Here is a 21,064-nt window from a genome sequence, read left to right as displayed (position 1 = left end):
AAGTGTAAATGTTGCAAAACTCTCCATGCAGATTTTCAACACTTTTTCACAATCTGCCCCCGACACACAAGATTAAATTCCAAAAGGTAATGAGGAAACCAATATCTGTAGAGACATTCTACTAAGGGACATTAGCAGTTCCTTCCTTCCCTTCTGCACCTCAATTTTGCTTGATCAATGGACCAAAATAGGAGATGGGAAATGTGCATGTTTTATATTGCAAATTGGCTTTGAGAACTGAATACGTCCAAATCGAAGAACTGAACCTTCGGGGTAAGGGGGTAGTTATTTTTGTACAAATCACAGCAATAAAAGTGAAATTTAAACTGAATACGAGAGAGCAACTGTACCAGATTTTCACCCAACAATACAAAATTCATAAAATATATGCAGACGTGCTCAAATCTGTTGGTACCCTTACAGCTCATTGAAATAATGCTTCATTGCTCATGAAAAGTGATTAAATCAAAGCTATTGCATAATGTATACTTGCATGCCTTTGGTATGTCATAGAATAAAGCAAGAAAGCTGTGAAGAGATTAATTATTGCTAATTCTACAAAGATATTATGAAAAGCCCCTGACACATTTGTTGGTACCCCTTAGAAAAGATAATAAATAATTGGATTATAGTGATATTCCAAACTAATTTGTTTCTTTAATTAGTATCACACATCTCCAATCTTGTAATGAGTCATTCAGCCTATTTAAATGGAGGAAAGTAGTCACTGTGTCATTTGGTATCATTGTGTTCACCACACTGAACATGGACCAGAGAAAGCAAAGGAGAGAGTTGTCTGAGGAGATGAGAAAGAAAATAATAGACAAGCATGGTAAAGGTAAAGGAAATAAGACCATGTCCAAGCAGCTTGATGTTCCTGTGACAACAGTTGCAAATATTATTAAGAAGTTCAAGGTCCATGGAACTTTAGCCAACTCCCCTGAGCGCATGCGCAAGAGGAAAATTGACCCCAGATTGAACAGAAGGACAGTGCGAATGGCAGAAAAAGAACCAAGGATAACTGCCAAAGAGATACAATCTGAACTCCAAGGTGAAGGTACGTCACTTTCTGATAGCAACCATCAGTTGCTTTTTGAGCGAAAGTGGCCTCCATGGAAGAAGACCCAGGAGGACTCCACTTTTGAAAGAAAAACATAAAAAAGCCAGACTGGAATTTGCTAAAATGCATATTGACAAGCCACAATCCTTCTGGGAGAATGTCCTTTGGACAGATGAGTCAAAACTGTAGCTTTTTGGCAAGTCACATCAGCTCTATGTTCGCAGATGAAAAAATAAAGCTTTCAAAGAAAAGCACACCATAACTACAGTGAAACATGGAGGAGGCTCGGTTACGTTTTGGGGATGCTTTGCTGTGCCTGGCACAGGGTGCCCTGAATCTGTGCAGTGCACAATGAAATCTCAAGACTATCATGGCATTCTGCAGCGAAACATACTGCCCATTGTAAGAAAGCTCCGTCTCAGTCGCAGTCATGGGTCCTCCAACAGGATAATGACCCAAAACACAAAGCTAAAAGCTCCCAAGAATGGATAAGAACAAAACATTGGACTGTTCTGAAGTGGCCTTCTATGAGTCCTGATCTGAATCCTATCAAACATCTATAGAAAGAGCTGAAACAGCTGGAGCAGTTTGCTCAGGAAGAGTGGGCCAAACTACCTGTTAACGGGTGCAGAAGTCTCATTGAGAGCTACAGAAATCATTTGATTGCAGTGATTGCCTGTAAAGGTTGTGCAACAAAATATAAGGCTAAGGGTCCCATCATTTCCATCCATGCCATTTTAATTTGTTTTATTTCACAATATTATGTTGAAAAACAAAATCAAAAGCAAAGTCTGTTAAATTACTTTTGTCAGTTTCAAGTTATTTCAGCAAAAATTGTGCATTCTTCGTTTTTTGTGGAGGGGTAACAACTAATTTGAGCCCGTCTATAAAAAAATAAAGGGACTAAAGAAAGATTCCATGTGAAAGAGATCCTCTTTACTGCCAACTACAAGCTGGAAAGAAAACAAATACTCAATGCTCCTTAAACTATAAAAAGGTTGTAGTTCATGGGATTTACTGTGTGTATGACAATCCATTAAAATGGAGCACAAATACATCAGTATTGCTTTTTTAAATGAATCAATTTGTTTCAGAGTTTTTCGAGAGAGAAAAACAATTCCAGTGTAGGAAGAATGAATCACCATTAAGAGGCTTCTGTTCACATCCCAGCAGCATCACCAATGGGTCTGGCTTAAATCTAGCCTGCATTACAAGGGAAGCTGCCATCTTTCTCCTCTCTAGTTAACTGATGGTCCATGACGTGGCTGCCCTGAAATGCACCAGGCTTGGTGAAGTTTGAGTTGATGGTTATTTACTTTGTCTCAAACATTTACTAATTTTCGGGATCATAAAGCCTTGGATAAGGCTGTTGCCCAAAGGGCCTTCCATTAAAGTATCAATAGAAGTTTCTCTCAGCCACCACTTAGGAGACTTACTGGACAAAGATGCAGTCCTTGAACTGTCAATTTCATATTTCAATAACATATGGAGAGGTTTCTTTAACCTTTCTTAGTCAGTAATGCACAAATATAAATACATCCTGGTTCTTAAGGAGAAATATAAATAGCAAAGACACCGTGGAACACAGCTTCTGCCCTCTGGTGCACTCGGCTCATTGTTTGGCAATTTCTTTGAAGCATTTTAGGTCTCAGAGACATTCTACAACCACTCGCATCTGGTGAAGAGCAAAGGACACATTGGCCAGTATTTCCTGATGTTTAAACCTGCAGGTCTCCAGGCACCCATTAGACCTGGCCAGGTTTTTTCCACTCACTTCCAAGATTGCCACACAGAAATCCTCAACAGCAGACCCTGCACACACCTTCATGTTTACAGAAGAGCAGCACTGGTTCCATTAAAACAGCACAGGATGTTCCTGGCTAATTTAGCAGGGCCCTGGAAAAAGGATGTGTCCTGCAAATGTGTCCACACAGCCATAAATCCTTCCTGAATGCTTCATAAACCCACTGACATTTATTTTTCTTGACGCATAACAACAACCTGGGGGATCTGGCCTCCTCTCATTAAAGACTGAAGACACCAACCTGTATAAATGCTTCATCTGGGATTTTAAACCCCTCCCCTTTCCCAAACTTAAGATACAACCACAGAAACAGATTCTCTACAAATCAGCTAAACTTCAGGACTCACCTTGAAACCCTGACAAAAGTTTCATTAAGAAAGATTTTCAGGCCCTGAGGGGTTGATTTAGTACTTTATTTTTAGTATGAGTTTTAAAATGCAGAGGGGACACAGCAAGCCATAGTCAGATCATCATTTACAAACATGGAGCCTGATCTGCCTCCATGTTTGTAAATGATTTGCATCTTCACACACTGACAATAAGAACAAGCTCTTGTCACTGCCAGGCTTTAGCTCCATGACTTAATTATGGCAAGGTTTTTGACATTATTTTCTATATATTATATGCCGGTCATAAACCACTACTCAACTGAAGTACAGCAAAAGCACAGGACAAAAACAGGTTTTGTACATGCAGTTTACATGTGGTCTGCACCTAGCCTGAGTGACAACAACCATGGTGAACCTCGGACAGGGCTCCCAGACTGAGCGAAGAGGATTTATTAGAATGAAACGAGCATTGATCTGAAGATGTTTACTTGTGCTCTTCCAAGTTGGTTATTATTTTCACCTGGCTATATTCTACTTTGGGAATAATCAGTTTAGCAGTGGGACTTTTCCATTCCAGTCAGGCCCCTCTGGTTATCAATGGGACCTTTCAGAATTGGTTTTCCCTGATTGAAACATCATTTCCTGTACTGTACACTGACCCCATTGATATTCACTTCTCTGAGAGCTGTTCACAACTACCATAAAGACCAGGAGACCCTAAACTCTCTCACACATTAACCCTGCACTAATTTTAATAAAAAAAAATAATAATAACATTGCCAACACATTCAAATATGTGATTTCAGTGGACCAATCTGAAAGAAACACTTCGTATAATTTTAAAATATGCATAATCTGGATTTCAAAAATAGGTTTTGTGCATCTGTTTACAACACAATAATTGTGTTTTCGGAGGTGTGCAATTGAAGCTGTATGCCCATGAAAGGAATACTGTTAATCTGCCATTATTTGTATTCATGCTATAATACTACTACTACTAACGTACTGTACAGTATCACAGCAGCAAGGTTCTTGATTGTCCAAATAAATGGTTCATACTACATTATATGTACAACTAACTGGAGGAAAATCCTCTCTGATTTGATTTTAACATCCAAATCATATTTAAATTACTCATTCAAAGTTTCCCAGACTGTAAATGAATAGGCAAGATTCAGTCCCTTCAGGACAGCTCTTGCATTATGGGATGGTCAAACCCTGAAAGAGGAAACTTACCTGGAGGTCAAAGAATTTGCTGTATCTCCTGTAAATAATCTGGGAAGTGGAGTCTGAGTATGTGACATTGAGGAGATACACCTGCCAAAGCAAAAAAAAAAGACCATATTAGTATGCATTTAATAAAAAATAAAAAAAATCAGGTCATCCACTTGCAAACATAACACATAACCAAATGCACAGGACATTAACAAAATACTAACAACAGTAATAGGGAGGTAGACACCAAGTGAGTGAAAACAGAAGTCATGAAAGGACATTGGTTATGACAAGGATCACCGTCAGCTGAACTGTTCCAGAAGCAAGGCATTCCTCTCCAAGCATTGTTCTCTGCTTTGGCCCAAGTTCACAGGCAAATCTCAGAGAGAGCCAGAAGTTAAGAAAGGTGAAACAGCCATAACTACCCTACACCTTCCGTCATCAAAGGATATTAACACATCCCCTCAACTTAGACTCATTGGAGAAGAGCAACTGGGGTCAAAACAGGTGAGCAAGCCTGGCAAATAAGGTGAGGTTTTCATTGCTGATGGAAAAACAAAAACACAGAGATGGATTTGTTCATACCAATTTACATATGAATAGCAAAGATGGTGCTCTAATATTAGTTACAGTATTCAAAATACTGCAGTGATGGATCCAAGATATTTGTAAGTTTTGTGACCCATATTCACATTCTGAAGGATTATTCATAACCAACAATAAGTCACCGACAATTGCTCACCAACATAAAATTGTAATCAACAAGTTTTCTGTTAGAAATCACTACTTATAGTAACCAATTAAGGCCAAAATCTATCACAAGCTGTGCTAAAAACAAAGTGCTATAATAAATCATAAATAGCAGATACAGTACATATTCACTTACAATTTACATAAAATCCCAACAGAGCTATTAATAAATAATTTAAAAAAAAAACAGATAAAGTACATATTCAACTCTAGTGACTTACTGTCTCATTTGATTTAGGTTGAATACTTCTTAATGTCCTATCAATTCCAATACGGCCTTTTACTAAATCCTATGGTTACCCATAGCAGTTGTAGTGTGTTTTTAAACTCTTTAATCTCCTGACTTCATAATGATAACTCGGGTTACATGCCTGTAAACAGACTTCCTGCAGAAAACTACCATGCCCAGAATGCATCACTGTCAGCATGTTTACATGGTGAGTTAACATTGCGCAGACTTTAGTCATTCTGCACAGAATCTGCCCATTAAGCCCATGAATGCTCAAACTTTCCGCAAATTCTGTGTAGAATGACTCAAGTCTGCTTGTCACACCCCATGTATAAAACTTAAAGTTACAGTTTGAAAAGATTGTAATATAATGACATTGTAATGACTGCGGTTATGCTGAACTGCACTATTTTAATTTGTATTTTTGTATTCAATTTCACTTTATTGTTATTATTATTATTATTATTAATTATTTCTTAGCAGACGCCCTTGTCCAGGCATTTTATACAGTGAGGGAAAAATGTATTTGATCCCCTGCTGATTTTGTACGTTTGCCCACTGACAAAGAAATGATCAGTCTATAATTTTAATGGTAGGTGTATTTTAACAGTGAGAGATAGAATAACAACAAAAAAATCCAGAAAAACGCATTTCAAAAAAGTTTTACATTGATTTGCATGTTAATGAGGGAAATAAGTATTTGATCCCCTATCAATCAGCAAGATTTCTGGCTCCCAGGTGTCTTTTATACAGGTAATGAGCTGAGATTAGGAGCACTCTCTTAAAGGGAGAGCTCCTAATCTCAGCTCGTTACCTGTATAAAAGACACCTGTCCACAGAAGCAATCAATCAATCAGATTCCAAACTCTCCACCATGGCCGAGACCAAAGAGCTGTCCGAGGATGACAGGGACAAGATTGTTGACCTACACAAGGCTGGAATGGGCTACAAGACCATCGCCAAGCAGCTTGGTGAGAAGGTGACAACAGTTGGTGCGATTATTTGCAAATGGAAAAATACAAAATAACTGTCAGTCTCCCTCGGTCTGGGGCTCCATGCAAGATCTCACCTCGTGGAGTTTCAATGATCATGAGAACGGTGAGGAATCAGCCCAGAACTACACGGGAGGATCTTGTTAATGATCTCAAGGCAGCTGGGACCATAGTGACCAAGAAAACAATTGGTAACACACTACGCCGTGAAGGACTGAAATCCTGCAGCGCCCGCAAGGTCCCCCTGCTCAAGAAAGCACATGTACAGGTCCGTCTGAAGTTTGCCAATGAACATCTGAATGATTCAGAGGAGAACTGGGTGAAAGTGTTGTGGTCAGATGAGACCAAAATCAAGCTCTTTGGCATCAACTCAACTCACCGTGTTTGGAGGAGGAGGAATGACCCCAAGAACATCATCCACCGTCAAACATGGAGGTGGAAACATTATGCTTTGGGGGTGTTTTTCTGCTAAGGGGACAGGACAACTGCACCACATCAAAGGGACGATGGACGGGGCCATGTACCGTCAAATCTTGGGTGAGAACCTCCTTCCCTCAGCCAGGGCATTGAAAATGGGTCGTGGATGGGTATTCCAGCATGACAATGACCCAAAACACACAGCCAAGGCAACAAAGGAGTGGCTCAAGAAGAAGCACATTAAGGTCCTGGAGTGGCCTAGCCAGTCTCCAGACCTTAATCCCATAGAAAATCTGTGGAGGGAGCTGTAGGTTCGAGTTGCCAAACGTCAGCCTCGAAACCTTAATGACTTGGAGAGGATCTGCAAAGAGGAGTGGGACAAAATCCCTCCTGAGATGTGTGCAAACCTGTAGGCCAACTACAAGAAACGTCTGACCTCTGTGATTGCCAACAAGGGTTTTGCCACCAAGTACTAAGTCGAAGGGGTCAAATACTTATTTCACTCATTAACATGCAAATCAATGTATAACTTTTTTGAAATGCGTTTTTCTGGATTTTTTTGTTGTTATTCTGTCTCTCACTGTTAAAATACACATACCATTAAAATTATAGACTAATAATTTCTTTGTCAGTGGGCAAACGTACAAAATCAGCAGGGGATCAACTATTTTTTTCCCCTCACTGTATATTCTTTATACATAGTAGGAAGCAAGCTCTTATTTAAAAGACTTAAGATTTATACAAAAATTACTCTGGGATACTGCACCTAATAGTACACTTGTAATGGTCCAATTTCAGGCACCATCTCTCTCCAGTAAAAAAAACAAAATAGAGCATGTGCTTTTTCAGTGAAAGTGGATTTGTTCTCAGCAAATATATAATAACTTCCTTTGGCTCATTTTCGGTTGTTCCTAAAAGGCATCTGGTAAACGCTATACTGAAACCCTGTTCTTGTCATTGTCACGAATAGGATACTGCACATCCTTTAAAAAACTTTCCCAAAACTTGAAAAAGGAGCCCAACATTAATGAAAATATTACACCAGTACAGCTGGTTAGATTGGCAAGGCAAATGCTGTGAGAGTCTCTATATTATCACCTGGAAACTGATACCCACATACAGTGCATCCAGAAAGTATTCACAGCGCTTCATTTTTTCCACATTTTGTTATGTTACAGCCTTATTGCAAACTGGATTAAATTTATTTTTTCCTCAAAATTCTACAAACAATACCCCATAATGACAACGTGAAAGAAGTTTGTTTGAAATCTTTGCAAATTAATAAAAAATAAAAAACAAAAAAGCACATGTACATAAGTATTCACAGTCTTTGCTCAATACTTTGTTGAAGCACCTTTGGCACCAAGTCTTTTTGAGGATGATGCTATAAGCTTGGCACACCTACGTTTGGGCAGTGTCTCCCATTCTTCTTTGCAGGACCTCTCAAGCTCCATCAGGTTGGATGGGGAGCGTCGGTGCACAGCCATTTTCAGATCTCTCCAGAGATGTTCAATCGGGTTCAAGTCTGGGCTCTGGCTGGGCCACTCAAGAACATTCACAGAGTTGTCCTGTAGCCACTCCTTTGTTATCTTGGCTGTGTGCTTAGGGTCGTTGTCCCGTTGGAAGATGAACCTTCGCCCCAGTCTGAGGTCCAGAGCCCTCTGGAGCAGGTTTTCATCAAGGATGTCTCTGTACATTGCTGCATTCATCTTTCCCTCGATCACGACTAATCTCCCAGTTCCTGCTGCTGAAAAACATCCCCACATGCTGCCACCACCATGCTTCACTGTAGGGATGGTATTGACCAGGTGATGAGCGGTGCCTGGTTTCCTCCAGACATGAGTTCAATCTTTGTTTCATCAGACCAGAGAATTTTGTTTCTCATGGTCTGAGAGTCCTTCAGGGGCCTTTTGGCAAACTCCAGGCGGGCTGTCATGTGCCTTTTACTGAGGAGTGGCTTCCATCTGGTCACTCTACCATACAGGCCTGATTGGTGGAGTGCTGCAGAGATGGTTGTTCTTCTGGAAGGTTCTCCTCTCTCCACAGAGACACGCTGGAGCTCTGTCAGAGTGACCAGCGGGTTCTTGGTTACCTCCCTGACTAAGGCCCTTCTCCCCCGATCGCTCAGTTTGGCCGGGCGGCCAGCTCTAGGAAGAGTCCTGGTGGTTCCAAACTTCTTCCATTTACGGATGATGGAGGCCACTGTGCTCATTGGGACCTTCAATGCTGCAGACATTTTTCTGTACCCTTCCCCAGATCTGTGCCTCGATACAATCCTGTCTCGGAGGTCTACAGACAATTCCTTGGACTTTATGGATTGGTTTGTGCTCTGACATGCACTGTTAACTGTGGGACCTTATATAGACAGGTGTGTGCCTTTCCAAATCATGTCCAATCAACTGAATTTACCACAGGTGGACTCCAATCAAGTTACAGAAACATCTCAAGGATGATCAGTGGAAACAGGATGCACCTGAGCTCAATTTTGAGTGTCATGGCAAAGGCTGTGAATACTTATGTACATGTGCTTTTTTTGTTTTTTATTTTTAATAAATTTGCAAAGATTTCAAACAAACTTCTTTCACGTTGTCATTATGGGGTATTGTTTGTAGAATTTTGAGGAAAAAAATTAATTTAATCCATTTTGCAATAAGGCTGTAACATAACAAAATGTGGAAAAAGTGAAGCGCTGTGAATACTTTCCGGATGCACTATATCTACTTGGCAAAACATGACCTGGACACAGAGGAGACATCTGTTTAGACTTCGTGGATAGATGCTGGGTCTAAATGTACCTGACCCCCTGAGGAAAGTTGCTAGGGGTTACATTTTTTTCTTAAAATGTAGCATGTGCACCAATTGGGGATAATATGGTTAATGTTAGGCTTAAAAGCAGGCTCACACTAACCTTCTATCCTACTCCAATTGCAAATGTCTTTTGGAGACAATGGGCAGAGTTTCAGAAAGAGAAAGAAGGCCAAACAGTAAGCATTAATTTCAGTTTATGAAAAGTCTGTCATTTGATGTGGGGTCATTGTCACTAAGTAACGCATTTAGTTCATATGTTATGTTCAAAAACTTGTGTGAAGATGCACTTCACATTAGGTAAACATTTTTCATCAGACAATTTTCGTGTTTAAAGATTTATGATAACTTCCTGTCACATGGCCATCCAAGCCCTCCTGACATGCGACTGCATTGTTTCTCTTCCTGTCACAGCAGGAAGAGAAAGCCAAGTTCATGCCATACGAAAATCAATAACAACAACGATACTAAATCAGTGGGTGATTCAGGGTTCGTTCTCAATCTTTACGTCAAAGTTTCAATTCACCCATCAGCTACAGATCAATGAACAACAAAAACAGTAGTAATTAATAAGGTCTGACTTGCAAGGTTCCAGTGCTAAATCGATCCCATCTGACATTCAGACAGCCAATTCCAAAGTATGATTCACATGCAGGAAGCTCACAGCCTCCGCTTAGCATGGTATTCGTTATAACAGGTGGACATAAACACTGTCAAAAGCCATCACTCCTGCCTATACTTTGATACAAGAGCCTTCAGAGATACGAATTGGATCAGCTGCTGTGCTGGAGTACAGTGAGAAATCTCACTCGATCTCACCAAAACAAGTGCTCTGCCGATCATCTCGTCATGACGATGTCTTCAGCAGTGAAACGCATTCCAACTTATGTACCAGAACAATCTGACCTACTAACATCAAGGCTGGACAACCTTACCCTAACCAGGTTTGGTTTTGGTGTTGCTCAATGTGTGGTCAACAGAAATTTAGATTAAATGTATAACAGTGGAGTCTTAGATCTGATTTCAATTTATTTTGCTGAACAAAAAAAAAGGATGTGAAGAATGCACTTGCTTCAAGTGTTCATTAGCTGGGCAATATGTACATTGATAATGCCGCAGTATTTTAACTTTTCGCTTACAATTTCACATCCGTACTGAAAGCATGTGACCACTACTGCCATTCAGTCATATACAATGAAATGGAAAAGGAAAAGAAAATGTAGGCCCTTTTGGATGCATTGTATCACATTTCCTGCTTCCTTTGTGCCCTCAAACCTCAAATGTAACACTTCAAAGCCTCAGAGCTATCCCAGCCTCCTAACCATCTGCATAAATGGCAAACCTGTCGGGTTTCCATGCTGAAGCATCAATGCTGTGTAAGATAAATAAGGTGGTTCTGTCCAGTGGTATTTTATCACATAAAACTTTCCCAGTCCCAGTGTCCATTTCTGGGTTTAGTCTTTGTGCCATTAAACATTCTGGTTGCACTTGAAAGGCAGTAGATTTGATTTTAAAGGTAGGTAATGAGTCAGCAGCCAAAAGATGCTGCAGTTGATGACGAGATGACGCCAAACTCCTGCACTAAAACCTCCAGCACACATTTATATCAAAGTTTAGTTTCTAGAGGCGAACCACCCCCCCACGCCTAAGAAAAACTGTTGTTATAAAAGTGGTGGATGCTCCCCCTCACTTCTGGCCTCTTCGTAAAAGTCAAAGATCTCCCTCCTTATCCATGTTTCCACTGACTAAATGGATGTGCCCTCCTCCTTAATTAGAGATCAAACTTGCAAGGCCATAACAGCCGACACCACTGTGCACTGCAGGTCACAAATGTGTTATTCTAAATAAAAAGGTGGCGCACCAAAGCAAGGACTTACAAACAAAAGTGCTGCCAGGATACAGTCTATTGTCTGAGGGTTCTTTCTTCTGGACAGGGACCAGCTTTTCCTGGCAGAGCTTCATGGGCCAGTCTGATGTCATTTAACTTCAGCTACCGTTAGCATGTACATTTTGCATTGATTTCCCTTTGTGTGTGTGGAGTGTCTTAGTAGAGATCTTCTGCTCCATTTATTTGGTTTCCTACCTTACATGCAGGAATTTTGCCCTATCATTCTTATATTAGAATTGGATATGATCAGAGGAGAGAAAAATAAAAGCAGGCTTTCAAAGTCAAATCAATATTACAATAATCAAATCAGCTACAAGCTAGTGCACGTCAAAGCTAATTAAGCTGTTAAAATCATAAGAGAAGATGCACCGTATTAACACAAATGCCATGAGATGTGGGGAGAGCCGAGATAACTGTCCCTGCAGTGAAGGAGCAGCACCACTGCTCTGTCAGCCCAGTGCCGACTCCAGTGAGGGTTATAAAAAGGCGGTTGACCTGAATGGCATGTTGGGATATCATCCACCTTTCTCGCTTCTGCAGCTGGCTGACGTCCTTGGGGGAAACTGATGATCTAAGAATAGATCATAACACACAGCCACAAAATGTGTCCTCATAGCAACCACGACAGCACACGACTGCGTTTTATTTCCGCTCATTCATATAAATGGCAGCGCACAACAGTAAGGATGAAAATTGTGTTGATGTAATTTTGTTACAACAGCAGAGGTACTGACCGTCCAGTCTGAAGACAGTTGGGTTTAGTCCTCTGGTACTATGCTGTGAATTCTGGGTACTTTTGAACTTCGAGAAGAAGTTCAAAAGTTTATTCAAGATATAAAATAATAACTAGAAGGGAGTAAAGCCTGACAATGTTAACTTGACACATACCAACAACACTAACTGCTGTATAGTGAATAGCACTGTTCTTTAGCATGTACTCACATACATAAGGTTACAGCTCGTGAAAGGTGCTGAGAGGGGAAGAGCAGATAAAATAGGGGGTCCCACAACAATAAACCTCAACCTTTTCAGACTGGATATGGCAGTTTCAGTGAAAATCAATGCTGTACACTACCAACCTCTTCAACCACCTAATCCCTACACCATCAACACCACCCCACCCCCTGCACCAAAGGATTTAAGGAAACGTCGTCAATTAAAGCGAGATCACCAAGTTAGGTGAATTGCGCAGGATTGGCCGAGAAAGACCGCAGCTGTTTTAGCCTTCAAAGAGACTGCAGAAACCTACCGCACAGGACGTGAGAATGAACAGTGGCTGCCAAAGGCTTTTCAGACTCAAATTTTATACGATAAACAAGATGAAAAGCAAAGCATTCGTGGTTCAAGGAGTTGATGAGAATTTTAAATTGGCTTAAGCTGAAGTTCTTTGTTGATGTTTATCATGTATGCAGATTGGATTTTTTCCCCTCTGGTTTAAAAAAAGCTACTTGAAAACATTTATTGCGATTGTAAAATATAGCTTAAGTGCAGCTCATGAAAAGACCTACTGTCCTACTCGAAAGTCCTAGAAAAGACTTCAGATAATCTTATTCTACTGGCAGAAAAGGCAACCTTCTGAAAAGTTTGGCCCCTTTGTGGCTTCACTGAGATAAAATAAACAGAAGTCCCAGCAGCAGGACTCATCCAAACACCGCTCACACTTGGCCTTATGGGTAAAGCTCTAATTCGGTGGAATCTGCAGTTAATTTACGAAGTCTCTGATTACAGTGCTTCCCTCGGAGAACACAAACCCACAGAGTGCCCCGTTTATAAATAACCCAGCCCACACACCCAACAGGCTCTTCAACTCACTTGAAAACAAACATCACATTTGAATTAAAAAAAGAAAACACAAATGTTAAAATTGTAAGACACCTCACTGCCTAGCATGCCAAGGCATCCTCAGTTTGTTCTTAGAATTTCAGATGTACGCAAATAAAATCTAATTGGATTTCTAATTTTTACTTATTACTTTTATTAAATCGGTTTGAAATTCAGCCCAGAGAGGTTTAATAGACCGCATGCAGTTCAGACATTTCCAATATGAATAATCAAACACAGACGTTGCCACCGAATGCTTTCAATAATGCTAAACAAAAGAAAGAGAAAAAAATTAATGAAGCCTTAGATCGTGTTATTTCAAGGAATACAGCTCATGCAATTTGCTCCTGCAACTTTCGGTCTTCATAGGTTGCATGCCAGCGTAACTCCTTGGAATCATGAAACATCATCCTTTTCCTGGAACTATTATTATATTCCGGTCTATGGAGCAACATTAAGGATGTTTGTTGCTTTCACAGAACACAGGGGAAAAAAAATACACAGGACAGCATTTTAAAAGATCATATTAATACATTATAATTATTGAGGCCTGCAGTGAGGAACTTGTATGCTGCCTACTGGACACAAAAATACTAAATCCCAAAAGGTCATGCTCTGTGCCAGCAACAAAGTGCCCTGCTTGTGTCAACATCAGAATAGCACAGCTTCCTGCATTTAATCACATGCAGCAATACATCATGGCGGGCTTGGGCTGTTCTGTATCTGAGAGGATGAATGACTGAAAAGAGAAGACCCAAAGCTTTCAGATTTTGCCCTCTCCCAGGCATCTCAGCACCACCTCCGAGAAAATGTGTTGCCTGTCAACCTTCAGACAGCCAACGCAAACACCCTTTATACAGCCGTCTCTGCTGCAAACAAACAACACACTCCCCTAATTAACCCCATCTGCTCACAGACATGTAAAACCCACACAGGAGTCTTTGTGATCTCTGCACCCCTGCCCTTATTTTGACCATGTAAAGCCATTCTAGACAGTGGGGGATTTGAAAAGTATTATGATGCATTTCTACATAGATTTGTGAAAGAAGACATCTGTGTGGTCTGTAATAGGCTGTGCAACAGGCTTCAGATTAAACTGTGGATAAGATTCAAGACTTCCCCCTTTTTCATTTTGCCTTCAGCCAAATCAGTCGTGCAAGGCAGGTGTAAATACACCAAACATCTATCGGCCAAAGTTAGTTGCGTGCGTGTGTGGTACACACTCTAGACTTCAAATTAAAATAGCTTTGTCAAGGTTTGCTTGTAAATTCAATTTTACTTTGTTGCTCCTATCTTAGAGATTCTGTTGTTTTATCCCAACAGATTTGTATCGCCATGCTAAAACACCAATCCTGCAGAAAGAGATTTTGAGAAATCAAAATGAGGAAGTGGGGTGGTTAAGAAACTAAGAAAGTTAGTGAGGCATGAATTTCAAGTGACAAGGCTGTGCTAATGGGGTTCAGAGCACTGGTTTGGATTGGTGGAGCAGAAAGACAAAGTCAAAGAAATTAGTATATTGTTAAAACACTGGTTTCCAGCATAAAGTAGTAACCTACTATCATAACCTTATTGAGCAAATTATTATATTATCTAATGCCTTTACATTATCGGACTCAGATTTAAATACATTGTTTTCATTATTTCCTATTGGAGTGTAATGGAGATTATAATTTTTCCTGTTGACAATCAGGTTTGATTAACAAACCTCTCATAATTTATACATTCATTCAGATATTGGAGTGTTTTATAAATGGTTTTCAGGATTTCCAGCTGAAAAATCTCACGAACAAATTATAAAACACACCACTATCTGAATGAATGTATAAATTATGAGAAATATGAGAATAACTGATTGTTAACAGTAAAAATTATAATTTTGCAAAAGTTCACATCTCCATTACACTTGTTAAACTAAACTCATTTTGCATAATTTCCTGTATATATCTAATGCATGTCTTTTCACTGAAGGATACCTTCACTTCTAGGTCTACAAAAAAAATAGTACTTTCATATTAAGCAGACTAAGAATTGGGGGAGATTTCAGTTGACATTATCCATCAGAAACATAAGGTTTCTAAAGCTGAGAAATGCAGCAATCATCAAAAAGGGTTCACTTACTGTACTTGTGCAGAGTGTATCCACAGATTCTTCAACAAGACAAAACTGAACAGCCTTTTTGCGAGAGAATTGGCGGAGCACAGTCTGTGGGTCTTTAAAGCCACTAAGGGTTGAACCCCGCCTAAAATGCTTTATTTATGGAAGTGGACCGATTTAAAAAAAGCTTGGAACAAGAAAGCTCTCTTGAAACAACCACCAATTTCAAAGAAATGGTTTATAAATGAAGTGGAGCTCCCATGTAGGATTTTAACTTTAAACCTTTAGGTTCTAGATCAGCTCTTTTCCTTCTGGTGGTATATTGCAAGACTTTGCTAGACTGATATATATAGCCTACATATTTTTTCCACCGAAGACATTTTGAAAAAAACAAGTGTACTTTTCATTTTTCTCTCACAGGAGAGAAGGGATTAAAAGGTATAGTTTACATGACCTGCTTTTTCTTTTGTACTCCTGTTCAACCAAATATTGTCAGCTCAATGCTGGGTTGCATTGTCCAACAATGTTATTTTGTCACGCTGACTAATCTCAAACTTTGTCCTAGATGAATGTACATCTCAAAGTACATACATTATTATTGTAATGCATTGACCTGGTAATCATCTAACAGAAAACTTCTCTACAAGCTTAGATATTGAGCGGGAAATGTAGATGCTTCAGTGAAACATTCCAGAAAAAGACCCAATCTTCATTTCTATAGCTGGGCTCAAGGCTTTCAATCTCAGTGATCAGTTTTGGTTCAGACATCAAAATAAGTAATAGCAAATGCACCAGGTTTATGAAAACTGTATCCTGGTTTTACATGGAACAAATGGTGGTGTATTCAGGGAGCACAGAAATACTGAAGAATGAGTAAGTGTGATATCTCAATGGTTACAAACCTATATCAAACCTGGCAATGCCAAAGTGAGGTTGTTAGAAACCAGCATGTTCCCGCCAGCACAGCCCAGGGCCAATTCAATTAGCGGGTATCCTGCCTGTGGAGTAACTAGGCCGGACAATGTGACACTCTCCTATAGTAGATCTTTCAATTTCATAGGAAATTGCTTCAATGCAGATGAGAGAATGAGATATGCCAGCAGAGCAGGTGACTCAGAGGGCAACCTAAAGGTTAGGTGCTTTAGGCTCATCCTCTGAACCACACTGTGGTCATTTCCAGGCTGCCCACAAACTCTCGACCCTCCCCTCCCCCCTCATCCCTCAAAGGGACAGGAAATGGAGCTTGACTAACAGTGTTTTCCTGAAGGGGATGCAAAAGAAAAAATGTCGATTCAACTGGGACTTCCTTTCAGTGCCCATATGCTTCAGCACGTTTAACAATTAAAAGGCCTCCATTTCCACCCCTCCAACAAACACACCTTCCCCCCCCCCCCACATCCTATACCACCTTCTGAAATGTTGCTGAAGACTGTGTTCTGAGATTTTCATATTCTCACACAGTTTTCTTTAGTCCATTTATTTTTATAGTTTTCAGTTTAAATATTGCTGAAATAGCAAGATGCGCATATACTCAATTTAACTGCAACTCATTCAAGGTTTGTTTTCAATCCACAACCATACACTGGCTTCACATGAAGTTGGCATTAAGTACCCTAATTATTCTAAGATACACAAAAATAGAAAGATAACTGATCTGTTCCTTCACAATTTGAGGGCAATTTAAACAATGTAACGGACATTCCTGGCACCCTACACAGGGGGATCTCAGATGACCCCTGTCATTTTAAAGATCACAGGATCTTTAAAACCACCAACTGTGAAAATCAAAGAAAAACCTACACCATGGGAAAATGCAAGAAAAAGTTCTGATGAGTAATGTATCAGGCAGAGCATCAAAACAACCAATGAAAATCATGCACTACAGCCGACGCATTCGACAGAGCTGACGTCTGACCCTTTTATTTTACGAGTGTGCCCAGCTTTTCAGCTTTTATAATGTTACCAAACTAAACCCTTCCCAAAAGAAGGATCTTGGCACTGGCTTTGTTTTGACAATGATGACGGGGGAGATTGGGAGTTCGATACAATGATTTCACTGGGACAGACGTCAGTCCTGCACCGCTCTCCCTGACTCATTTACCTCACAGCACAAGAGCCCTGCCAGCAGGAACTGGCCAGCACCCAGGGACAATAGCCATGCAGCAATTAATTGGCATAATTACTCTGAAAGCGGCTTTTACTCTCCTTCAGGAACTAACTGCCTTTGCCATGCTTAGCAAAATAATGTATATTTTATATAATAGAAGCCAGGCCAGCATTCATCAGGGGAGTGACTAAAAAAGGGACTAACTGGAGTAAATTAGGGAGATATGACATCACAATATTATGCTGGTAAACTCTCAACACAGGACAAATTTAAGGAACATGATTTGAAATTTGCCTATGAAATTCTAGTTTGTTAAATGGAATGATGCCAAGATCCTAAAAATCACTTATTTAACTTCTGCTGGTCTGTACCAAGAGAAGGTCACATAAGGGTGCAGCTATATAGGGAGTACTGCTAAATGTATGCTTTAAATAAAATTTTTAAAAAAATTAAATAAACTGACCATTATGTTATTAGGTCAACAAACTGTTTGCCTTCTGCTCTATTGTTCTTCTGTAGAAAAACTCAATTTCAAGATTAAACCACTGTATTGTACCATTTAATTTTCAACCTTGGTTCACAAACTACATATATCCTCAATTAACATAATACAATACAAATAAAAACATATCCCCTAGTGCTGAAATCATTGTGTTACAAACTGGCAAAGAAGGCTTTTGATCTCATCTTCAACCAGAAGCAATGCAATCAGTGCTCAAGACACTCCTAACCTCTCATTGTGCACTCTAAGCTATCATCTGTGGAAACTGGAGGCTAACCAAATGGGCCTCCTCACAGTACCCCCCTCGTATCAACCCCGCTGATCAGTAGGAAAATTCATGCTGTTTGTTTACCTGTAAAAGCTCTGAGTGCATCAGGACATTTGTTTCACTAGCACAAAAAATAAATGCATTTCTTCTTCAATATACACATTGTAAAGATGAAGGACTGCTTATCTTTTTCTCCCAAAGGATAAGCACTTCCAGCGGTTTTGTTAGAAACGCAAAAAAGGGTTTGTGCTGTTAATACCACATTGCAGAATATGCATGAATGTTGTCTTGCTCTATCCAATGACAGTACAAGGGTCTTGATGATGAACCAAGTGCATTCACGATTGCATTGTGACCATCTCTCAAGTTTATTGGGATTTTGCTTTTAAAATAAATATAAAGGACTCATCTAGCACAGAAGTTAGGACACACACATTCCACACACAGTTTTCTTTCAGAATGGCAGGCGAAACGAAGACTGATATCAGTAAACACCAGGCCTTTTGTCTCCGTCTTTAGCAAAGCATCATCAGCAGATGGCCTGTGAGTTTTGCTTTGAATTCCCCAAGTTTAAACCTCCCATGTCAGGTTGCTCAGTCAGACATCCATAGGGGAGATATTGAGAGAGATTGGCCTTTAATCATCCAATGCATTAGAAAAATAATTGTTATGCTAGCAACAGCTGTGCAAAATCACTGGCCCAGTAACTGTTCAATTAAAAAAAAGATTTGGAAATCTCCAGATGTGCACAATGGAGATAAAAGAGAGAATGTTTCCAGCTGTTGGATAGTTATGTTCACCATCAAGAATTTTTTTTCTTCATAATATATAATTCTCATTTAACAATTTAGTGAGCCCAACAGTTTAACAACATAATTCAACATTGTATAACAAAGTTTATTTAAAATAGAAAATTAATCCAAGTTTGTTTTTAAGATTTGTTAGTTGCTCTGAAAATAAAGGTTTCCTTTTAAAATTACATATGAAGCAGAAAAAAAACAGGATTCCACATGTTTCAGTGACTAGTATTACATTATTTTTATGAAAGCAGTTCTACAGAAAATTTAGGAAACTTTTAGCTAAGGAAATAATATTTAACAAGTTAAAGATCGAAGTGCAAAAATATGAGTACCACAACACCAACTCAGAACTATAAAATATATGAATTCTATATTTCGACCAGAGACTTATTATATACACAACCCATCCGCCAAAATGTCCCCCCTCTGTAGATCTTGGTAAGTTAGAGGCGGCAAAGAAAGGCTTGATAGACCTCTCTCTCATCCTTACAGATCACACGAAAAAGAGAAGTAGTTAACCTAAGAAGTCACACCAGAAGGAATCCTCTGTTAAATGGACAATGTAATCTCTTCAGGGTTTTGCCGTTTCAACAAAATCGACTGGCTAATAAAGAATTTGTTTTAATACAATTTAAAAGAAACCGTACCAGACAGTTATTATAAGGGACCCAAAAATGTCTAGGTAAGCAGTCACACCAAAACTACAATCTACGGAAGCTTAGGTTTTTAAACCGCAAGTGAGGGGCACGGGGACATAAATATCCCTTCTTTGAAAGGTGGCAAATAAAAGCCCACCTGTGGCCTACTTATTGAAAAAGTTTACAGGGACAGTAGTTCAAGAGCAAGGTAGTAGATGTAAAGCAATCAAATATACTGAAGATTCATTTTGAAGAGTTGCGGGGGGGTGCTGCTGACCAGGACAATTTACAAAGCTCTGATCTAAAAAAAAAAATGCTGTATCTCACACCCCTGCTCTACATCAAAACAGAAGATTTAAGGGGATTGTTGGATTATTACTTCTTTAACTCTGCTCTGAACATTCTGTCTTCCGTACACGGCCACACACCTAGCTGTATGTAATCTGTAATGAATCATAAGTGAGCCACACCACAGAGGATACGAGTAAAAATTGACACATCCGTGGAATAAACTCTGAAGTTCTGGGACCTAAAACTAGCTGCTGACAAAAAAGAAAAAAGGCTTGCAACGGCTGATACGAAAACCCCCTTCCAAGCTGTAGTTTATGATTACAGAACAGAAACCGAGCCCCAATCCTCTGGATGTTTATAGTACACTGAACTGAACGGTCTAACAGATGACAGAACCTAGCACTGGTCCTTGATTGACCTCGCTCCTGATGCCATTTACAAACTCTCCCAGTCTGTCTGCTGCACTCCAACAAATCCAACAACAACAAAATAAACTGGTGTGTGTGGTACTTTTAACTACTGGCAGATTGATGAACACCTCTCCATTATCCCCCGAAAGATACACAGCCAGAACTCAAATGATCTTAATGTGTCTTTATGTTGCCTTTAAAAGCCTACACTGTGACAGCTTTACTTCCAGCAGTAAAGACTCCTCATGTTTTCCATTTGTATATAAAAAGAAAATCACACCAATGAAGCGATAGGCTAATTCACCTTCTATCTTTGTTGGCTGAAAACGTGCCTTCTTGGCGTATTATCAGTCCTAGTATATAAATTGTTTTTGTTAGGTTTGTTTTTACAAAAGAAGGGGTGTGTGTGGGGGGGGTTAATGCCTAAAACACTCAAATCGACTAGTCCATCAAAAAGCCAACTAAATGTCAGCCTACATGTGAGCATTTTAGTCAATCCAGGCCTAACCAATCAGGGGAAGCCCATTCATGACAGATGGAGTTGTTCCCTATTAGTTTCAAATGACAGCCTCATGCCAAATACAACACATTTTACTGCATCTTATTAAAAGTACATTTAAAAATATATATATAATGATGAGACA

At 39.7% G+C, this 21,064-nt stretch overlaps 1 protein-coding gene across 3 annotated transcripts in view; it reads right to left on the bottom strand.

Moving 5' to 3' along the window:
* The window catches only part of sh3pxd2aa (SH3 and PX domains 2Aa), a 123,797-nt gene that overhangs the window by 100,852 nt on the left and 1,881 nt on the right, over positions 1-21,064 (bottom strand). For all 3 annotated transcript variants that reach the window (XM_066693582.1, XM_066693580.1, XM_066693581.1), the window contains exon 2: positions 4,430-4,510. In XM_066693582.1, coding sequence (XP_066549679.1) covers positions 4,430-4,510 — 81 coding nt within the window. The remainder of the gene's footprint in view (positions 1-4,429; positions 4,511-21,064) is intronic.

This window comes from Amia ocellicauda, chromosome 20 (genome assembly GCF_036373705.1).
Source record: "Amia ocellicauda isolate fAmiCal2 chromosome 20, fAmiCal2.hap1, whole genome shotgun sequence".
Lineage (NCBI taxonomy): Eukaryota > Metazoa > Chordata > Actinopteri > Amiiformes > Amiidae > Amia > Amia ocellicauda.
Note: the sequence above shows the minus strand (reverse complement) of the source record. Positions and strands in the feature narration are given on the sequence as shown.